The 9,692-nt window shown below is 34.2% G+C and overlaps 1 protein-coding gene across 1 annotated transcript; it reads right to left on the bottom strand.

Annotated features, from left to right (window-relative positions):
* Window positions 1–4,292: 4,292 nt before the first annotated feature.
* LOC21392990 (zinc finger protein CONSTANS-LIKE 2) lies at window positions 4,293–6,540 on the bottom strand. The gene is made up of 2 exons (XM_010102597.2): window positions 5,677–6,540; window positions 4,293–4,812 (listed from the first exon to the last, which is right to left on the bottom strand). The coding sequence occupies exons 1-2, from the start codon at window positions 6,478–6,480 to the stop codon at window positions 4,453–4,455; spliced, it is 1,164 nt and encodes a 387-aa protein (XP_010100899.1). The 5' UTR covers window positions 6,481–6,540; the 3' UTR covers window positions 4,293–4,452.
* Between the last annotated feature and the right edge of the window lie 3,152 nt (window positions 6,541–9,692).

Here is a 9,692-nt window from a genome sequence, read left to right as displayed (position 1 = left end):
GATTTTCTTCAAGGGTATAAATTCTAAACATTTCTCCTCTATTTTTCTACCAAAGTTGTGAATCAAGGATGTAATTTGTAGTTCTTGAGAAAATAAGTTGTAATAAGGGTGTGTGAGTTTCATGTTGGTTTTGTGTGTTTTAAGGTTAGTTTGATTAGTATTATGTAGTATGTTTATGTTTGGTTTAAGTTTGCTTATTTTGGGTTGGAGAAATTTTTTTTACTTTGAACGCAAAAATGAGGACCCTAGAGCGAGATTTTTCAGTATCTCTAAGTTTGAACTTATAGTTCTTGATATTTTGAATGTTTTTCCTGTGATTATGACAAAATCCAGTTTTAACTCTAAATGCAAGTTTTAAGCCATTTTGCAAAAAACGGTACAGACTGTCCAAAATAGTTTCAGAAAAAAAAATGCAGCCACATTTTTTCAGCGAAACGAGGCCTTTAAAGGCTGAATTTGGCTTTCTCTAAAAATGACAATTTTAGATCTCGCCGAGATGAAGAATTATCGTGAAGAACAGATTTTTAAAATCCAACTCTAAGATGCAGTAAAACGCAGATTTCAGATTCTGCACAGTTTTAACTAAACAAAACTAACACAATATTGGTTTTTAACAAAAGGTTATCAAAGACCCCGAGATGTGATTTCAGTAAAATACTATGGTGTTAGACCTTGTTTTAACAGAAATATTCGTGAAGAAAGTTTTCAAGAAAAATGGTTTCTTTTAAAAAAACACTCAATAGTTTTTCGAGTAAAACATCCTAACGGGCACCTACGAGCCCAATATGTTAGGTCCTTAGAATTATGAAGATTAGATGTGGGTCCAACGCCCGCATTAATTTAAGAGACCTCGTTTGAGTTTAAATTTCAGCAGCCTAAGAGTTAGAATACCGTGAATAAGTTTCTAGGTTGAGTTGGGCCTTAATATCATAACAAGTCCAATGAAGAAAATTATGGAGAATAAGTTACTAGATTGGGTAATTGATTTTCAATCTAGGCAAGTGGATGTTAAGGGCAATTAAGGAAAATAAGATTTTGATAATTTAATAAATTGATCCTTATAGTAGATTATCCTTCAGTAAAGGAGAAGAATACATGCCTTAAGAAAAGGGTTAGATTTCCTTCATAAGCTGCTAAAATAGAATAGCAAACGACAGTTAATCTCACACTCTCAATGGGTGTTCATTTTCAGAAATAAGCAAGTAAGAGAATAGGCTGTTTGGCAAAAAGTGGATTCCAACCTGTAAATCAGGTAAGTAGGAATCTCGCCTATAGTAAGTATGAATAGATTTTAAAGAAAAAGTTACACATGTTATACATGCATGTTTATGCTTTATGTGTTGTATGCGAGGCTATGTCATACTGCATACACCCTAATAAGTGAAGAGAAACTTATAAGAATAATCTCAGTTGAGTGCCGTACTAGCCTTTGAGAGGGAGGTAACTTAGACTCCGCAAGGGAGAAGAAAAAAAAAATAAAGTCTTCTGAGAGGGAGGCATTCAGTTCAGTTATAATCACGGTGTCGTTAGGGACCTTACAAACCCTCACGTCCCGATGATTGCACGCAAGTGGTACGACACTCGGGCCCATAAGTAAGTAAGATAAGATAAGATAATAAGAATTTAATAAGACGTGATCATAATTAAGCATAATTGGCTCATACATATTTATTCATGTGAACTTACAGTTATTTTGCGAGAGATAGTTTCTACTTGCTGAGCGAAAGCTCATAATAGAATATTTATACTATAGGTAAGCAACCTGCATATAATACTTGATGGACTGACGACGAATGGACGAACGATGTGGAGATCAGGGAATGGATACCGCTCGCAAATATTTTCACAATCAGTTTTATGTTATAAATAGTTTTGCTAATTATGATTCTAAAACTATATGTTAAATGGTTTTGTGGATTATGACTGTAAGTAAGCAAGACTTAAGGATTAAGTATATACATACAGATAAATTTATATGCTTTGACAAACAAATATGTTAAGGTTGAATATTTTAATCAAGAAAGCAATTCATAACTTATGTCTACTATAAGACTTTAAAAAAAATATTCCAAAAATTTTAAGAAAATATAGTAAGTACAAGTTAAAATTCAGCTACAGTGATGACCACTTAGAATGGTCGTCACATATACATTTTGAGGTATTTGTCACAATTATTCATGAACATAAAAGAGAGAGAGAGAGAGAGATTGAAGTGAAAAAAATGCAATAGATATAATTTAACAAGGGGCCAAAGCTAATGTTCCTCAAAAATGTTTTTTTTTAAATTTTATTTTTATAGTGAAAGTGTTTGTCAAAGTTCAAATTGTGTATGCACATAATTCTAAAAAAGTAATTTGGCTTCAAAAATTCTTCAAATGAGAGTTTGATGTAACTTAGGAGATGAGAACAAACATTCGTCAGACACAAGAGGTGGGTCCTATATGGCGGGACCCACGTAGACCATACTAATACCCCCCTTTGTGTCTGAAATTTCCATCGGAACACGTAGGAATGTTCAACTCGGGAGCATGTTGGCCAAATCTGAAGAAGTATAGCAACTGTAATACAAATTTTCCATAATTATTATTTGTTTAATTTTAATTATTTTGAATTTTTTTTAGCTTAGATACTAGTCAACATGAATAATGGCTTGATCCTCGTCTCAGGAGTATAGAATTGTTTGGATCAAAACCCAACCCACAGCCAACTCTATTCTAATTATGACTTTTTATATACATGATTAACCATTATAATCAGACAACAATCAACATCCAAATCATTTTCCCTTGGAAAATAATTGGGGCGGATCAAAGTCATGTAATAAGAAGAAGTTGGGCAATGCTGATTTATATTGCAGCATTAGCCTTGATTAGATTAATGTCTGTCTGTTTAACTAAATACAATTTTTCCATTAACTAAAAAGAACAAATTAATTTTTTTTCGGTTAATTATTTATATTCTTTTGTCTTTTTGCGAGATTATTAAACAAAGCCCGGAGTGGATATAAGGTGGTATGGCACTAAACTTCTATTTTGTCTTTATGCATGCATGCTCCAATTTCCTAGAGCATAGGGAAAATTCTGATCAAATTTAAATTATAATGAACAAATTAGTGAATTGCGTATAGTTTATTGTTGCCATGTATTTTTTTCTTTTTAATTTCAGTTACATCTTTACTTTATAAGAAAATTATATATAATTATTATGCTACATAAGAAAAAAAATAAAAACTTTTTAATGTATTAAGACTAAAAATCTTCTAGCTTCCCAACCGCTTTCTTGTCGATAGCATCTAATTCCAACTACTGTATGAATGTGACATTAAACAAATCTAAAAACTTAAATAGATTGTGAATTTGTTTAACTCTATAAACTGCTTTCCTCTAAAGTATTGGGATAGTGAGATACATTTACATATTAGTTACTAGATTTTTTTGTTGTAAGAATTAAACTTGGAAATGAAAGGTCATGACATAAGCTTAAATTAATAAGGATAATTGGCATAGATGGTCCTCAATCTATTTAGTAGGTGATAGTTTGGTTCATATTCTTTTAATTTTAGCTAAACGACCTCTAGCCTTTTTAAATTGCTGCCCGTTTTTACAGTTCTAAATTATCTAAAAAAAATGGAGAATTTATCTTTGAGAGTGTAGGAGTCTGGATCTTTACTCCTTATTTGATAAATATTCATTTGTTAGTGTAATTATTTGACTAAAAGTATAATAAATCAAGAATAAAGAGTAAAAATTATGACTCATACACTTTTAAGAGTATTTGTCAAGATTACCTAATTATTTTCGTTCATGATAGTACATTTCCTAATTATGTGTTGCTGAATAAAGATATAATAGATTCAAAACACTTGGAAACTGTACTGGCGTTATTAGTATAGAATATTATGCTCGAAATGTTAGGATTGACTTGAAATACAAATATACATGTGCATTTACAGAATACATAAACAGTTGCATGAAAAAAAAAGATAATCTACAAAAATACCATTCATATACGACCTTAATCTAGACCAATAAGTTAGTTTGGTATGAGGATTTAAATCAGAGTGATTCTAATAATAATTCTAGAACCAGAATCATGATTCATGATTTTGGGTTCACATCATGATTCTAAAACTATGATTCAGAATTAGGGATTTGAATCACCTTGAATCAAGAGGGGGGTGGTTTTAGAATCATAATTTGAGCTAGTTTAAAACATCACATCAGATTTTGAATCATGATTCAGAATCATCCAAACCAAACAATGATTCTGAATCATGAATTCAGAATCACTGTAAACAAACACTGATTCTGAACCAGGATCCAAAATCATGATTCTGGATCCATCTACCAAACACACATCGGCAAAAGACAGTATCATTAGTAAGGACTTTAGCAATTATACTGAAAAAATAGCTAGTAGATCACTCTTCTCTTCTTTTGCTCCAAACTGGTTTTAGAAAGATGGGACAATGCCATATCCAGTGTCTACCATTAGTGTTGTGGAGAACATTTGGTCCACTTCAACTTCAACGTCGGTTCTTTTCGCGAACCGACCCTTGATCCTTGGTCTGGTCTCTGCATAGGCCTTCCTTGAGGCGTACCTGATTGTCTTCTCAAACTTCCTCGTCTTCTTCTTCTCTCTGTACCTTAGAACCCTAGCCTCCCTGTCCATCGGGGTAAGCTGTGCCGGCATCTGAACTGCTGGTCCGGAGAAAAGATCGATCGTCCCTTTAGGAGGTCGCGGGTGGGAAATCGAGATGTCGCTCATTGTTGAGTCCGGAACTACACTGACATCCATTGATGAGATGGAGACCTAATTATTCATGATCCAAAAAAAAATGTTCTTATCAGCACAAGTTAAATAATTTATTATAGTTATTTCCTTTCATTTATTTTTTAATTAGATTATTAATCAGGAAATTCGGTTTTCAGTATAATTTTCATTAATAATTGGGTAGATCACATATGCTACAAAAAAGGAGAGCGAAGAATCTATGTTAGGGCTTAATCATGCATGTGCATGGAACACAATAGAACATGGCAAATAAAGAATCATATGCAACTTCATAATTGAACGAATCCTCTCACTTTCTCAGTAAAGATTAGCACTAGAAAAAGACTGATTTTTACACTTATTCTGTACCCACAAACACAAGTACAAATATCATGTTTTTGCTCCGTAATTTTATTGCAAAAAGTGATTAAGAACCAAGCTAAAGGCTTTCTTCTAAGAGTACTTTTCAGTAAAATTCTACAAAATCGTGCAAGACTAAGATCCTAATTCCAAATTGATGACTAGGAAGAACAAAAGGTAAAAAGAGAGAAAAGCGAAGAAACTTTATATTGTTGGATTCCTCTCTTTTAGGGAGAAAGGCAAAGAAAAAAGTAAATTAAGCGAATAAAGTGCAGAAAAAAAAATCTCGGAAGATACCCTTCACATTTAACATAGTCGAAAAACTTGTGTATATACATTCTAGTACATATTCAGATCTTACTATTCAATTCAAAGACATATATATATATATATATATGCAACTTTAAATTAAGTCAATGTTATAAAAATCATGCATGTAGTTGATGATACAGAAAGGCCAAAATCATGATGTATAACTTAAAATTTAAAAAACTTTCAATTGGGTTATGATAAAAAAAAAAAAAAAAAAAAAAAAAGACTTACACTGTGACTAATGGAACCATTGTAATTACTGTAAGTGCTTTTTGGTGAGTCAAACTCCAAACCCAGCTGAAATCCATGGCTGATATGCGGCATCATGATCTGCCCTTTCCCATCCCCACACTGAACTGGCACAACACTGTCTCCACCACCTCCATAAGTCTTCTGGGGATCACCATAACTACTCATCTGCTGATTATTCATCAACTCATGATGATCCCCAAACTGATCAGTACCAGTTGTAGTGCTTGAATTGTACTCCACAAGATCCAAATACTCATCAACCTCCGCACCAAACAAAAATGATCCGTTGTTGTTGTTGTTGTTGTTGTTGTTAGTATTAATCCCCTGATGATTGTTGATTCCAGCCTTGATGGGGTTGAGCAGCAGCCATGACGCTGTCTCGTCCTCGTCGTTGTCGTCGTCGAAGACGTCGTCCTCTCCCGCGGCGGCGGCGGCGGCCGAGGGGCCGTAAACGCAGCCGGAGATGGGGAGGACGGGCACGCGGTGGTGGCGGCGGGCGAGGGGGTTGGCGGAGTGGATGTCGGCGTCGCAGGAGGCGCAGAGAGACGCCGCATCAGCCTTGCAGATGAACGCCGCCGGCGCACGCTCGCACGCCTCGCAGACGAACACGCGCTCGTGCCGCGACGCCACGCGGTTCGCCGCGTGCACCCGCGCGTCGCACCCCGCGCAAAGGTACGCCGAGTCGGCACGGCAGTACACCGCGCACGCCGCGGAACGGCACGTGTCACACACGCGCGCCCAGTTCTTGCTGGAGTTGCCCCCGTTTGTGTCCTCCTTCATCATCGTTGTCGTATCTCTCTCTAGCCGTATCTCTCTCTAGCCGTTTCTCTCTCTCTTTCTCTCTCTCTCTGTGCAGGAGAGAAGACTAAGGTTATTTTTTTTTTGCTGGGAAAGACTCAAGTTAATTTGCGGAGGCTTTTTCTTTCTTTAGCTTTCCGGGGGATTGGGAAGAGAATCCAGGGGACTACACGTGGCGGGAAGTTAGTGGTTGACGTGGTGGTTGCGTTATCTTGTGGCTGGCTTTTGTTTTAGGCGTGGGTCAGAGCTTCAAGTGGGACCCACTGCTTTTCTTTCTTTCTTTCTTTTTCCTCTCTGTGGAATCAATTTTGTAGGCCCCAGCAGGGAGAGAACAGAGAACTCGCTGTTCATACGGGGCACCTGTCAAATCATAAGGACCTCTAGGCACGTGTAAGACGTTCAATGGCAAATGTGGAATTTCATATAATTATTTTTTATTTTCTGTAAATAAAAACGCCGGAAGCACCGGCGTTAGAATATCCCTTACTGAAACTCTGTAAAAGTAGCTCCCAACAGATTAGCAGGACGCTGGTTGAAGGCCCTATAAGATCTCACTCTTTAACGAGAAATGCATCATTTTCGCCTGTTAAGGGCCGTTTGGTTAGAAAATTTAAATTATGATTTTTTTTATAGAATATCTGTTTGGTTTATAATAGTATTTTTTCTCATAAAAAATACACGTAAATAAAAAATGACTCTAATAACATGATTCTAATCCATTAATCAAACGTCACCTAAATATTTTAACGGCAAAATGGTGTTTTAATTACAAGAAAATACCTTCTAATTTTATGTTTTCCTCAATTTATCCTCTAATTTTAGAAACTACAAAGATTTTAAATTTAAAATTCTTGTTCAATTTCATTCCAACGCACTTTGTTACACGGAAAAAATAAAAATAAAAAATAAAAAATAGTAGCCAAATCCTAAAACAAATATAATTCTTGACTAAGATCCACTGTGACACTAGAGGATTTGAGTAGGGATTACGATTTCAATCTCTCGTCTTGTATAAAATAAATAAATATAACTCTTGATATTTAAATAATCAATAAATAACTATACTTCCCACCTTTAAATAATTTTTTATCTTCTAGCATCCAGTCTTAAAAGATAGGCACAACAAATGTCACAATGGATCTTTACATAAATAAGTAAATCCTTAAAGAGAACTTACCTAAATTGTGAATTTCAAGAGCTATATTTTAAAAACTGACTGAAGTTTTAATAATATTATGATTTATCTGCTCTTCAAAATTAATTATTTATATATTATGACGTTGTTCATTATTATAAAGTCAATAAAAACTATACCTTGAATATCGCACACACAACTTTTCAACCTTTCAAGTTTCTAATCTTATTAAATTAGTATAAAGTTACAATCTTTATGCTGGTGTTCGTTGATTATCTTGAAGTTGTTGTTGTTCGATTTTGTTAATTTTGATGGTGAGCATTATTATAAATTGCAATCTTTACGATAATTATCATATTTGCATATATTTACGAAGCTTCTCAAAGTAATTGCCTGATTTTACATCTAGAACTTTAGAGGAGCACTGACGCACGCTCATATTCTCAAATTTGATCTAGTGTCTTAAATTTTCTGTCTCCTCGACACTATTTTCTCTTATAATCTAAATTCTAAATTTAAGAATGTAGTTATATGATAAATATGAAATGATTAAGATATTGCTTTTAAATGAAATGTCAAAATAATATTAATAGGACGCCCTTTTTTTCTCTAATTTTGGTATCGTTTAAGTTGCTAGTTCGCTCTCTTACAAAATTTAAATTCAATTTTTTCTATTACAATATTATCTCTTAATAAACTCACTCTTTAACTAAAATTCTCAACTCAATCCCTTTAATTTTGTTACTTTGCCACTAGAACAATCCTGCATGTAATTTTTTGTCGAAAACGTCTATAAAATTGCAAAGTCATGTGTGGGCCATCCCTAAAACAGGCCAGCACCCCGTTCATTTCGCCGATTCGAGTTTAGAATTTGAGTTTTGTTACAGTAAAAAGCTCTCAGAAACAATCACATCTAACTTTTTTACTACAGTAAAAAGTTCTCACACAAAATCACATCTCAACTCGAATTACAAACTTAAATCAACGAAGTGAACGGGCACTTAATTGGCATCAAATTAATGCTGACATGTATCACTTCATTGGATCACGAGTGTCTCACGTGGAGCCAAGCAAAGCCTCAAACTTAATTGGGGATGCTGACTCGGACGAGCCCTAGGAAAATTCCTCCAGCCAATAGGATATCGCCACGCAAGAAACAAGTAGATTAGGATACACCTCAACCACAAATATATTATTTGACACAACGGAGCAATCTGATCCCCTCGTCTTGGTTATGGATCCAAGTGAAAAATGTTGCTGTCAATTTTTTGTTTTTGTTTTTGTTTTGTTGCTCTTATAAGACAAATTGACGATCTTGCCATGTATCGTTTATTCCCTAACCACTAGTGTTTTCTATGCAAACTCCCACTTATAGAGATTATAGTGTCTTGTCTTTGTTACTTAACTCGTTTGAAGTTTGAACCTAAAAAAAAAATTTTAAAAAATGATGCAGCAAATAAATTTAACTTCCTACCTTCACATATTAAAGGATTATTTACTATTTTATACCTTATATTTTGAGTTTATTAAAAACAATGTTACTTAAGTAATTTGAATGTTATCAGAATTGTATCCCTCTCCCCTTTTTTTGTAAACATATGAATTTAACCCTCTGAGTGACGAATTTAGCTTTTGCAACCACTCAAGAATAAGGAGTTATGTTTAAAAATCAAAGAAAACATAGTAAATATTGTGGTTAAAAACTGTAGAGCATATTAATTTGTTAATACATGGTCAAAATTTTTGTTGGCATAATTTTAAACATCCAACGTACATGATATATTTGCTTTTGATAAATATAAAACACAAGATATAAAATATCAAATGTCCCTACATATATACACTAAAAAGCTTTTTTTCCTCCTTTTTTTCCCTCTCTCCTCATATGGAGAGAACTATATGTAAAAACTATCGTTTTCCAAACCCTCACCACATCTAAATTAAGGAAAAAATTCATATTAGAGAATCTTTTACCCGTGGAATAAATAAGAATCTTCCTTGTCACAATTTAAACCTTTTTAACATGAGTGCGCAGCATTAACACCATCAATGGACGGAGCCA

This window comes from Morus notabilis, unplaced genomic scaffold (genome assembly GCF_000414095.1).
Source record: "Morus notabilis unplaced genomic scaffold, ASM41409v2 Scaffold85, whole genome shotgun sequence".
In the NCBI taxonomy this organism is placed as follows: domain Eukaryota; kingdom Viridiplantae; phylum Streptophyta; class Magnoliopsida; order Rosales; family Moraceae; genus Morus; species Morus notabilis.
This window is presented reverse-complemented; position numbering and strand designations above follow the sequence as displayed.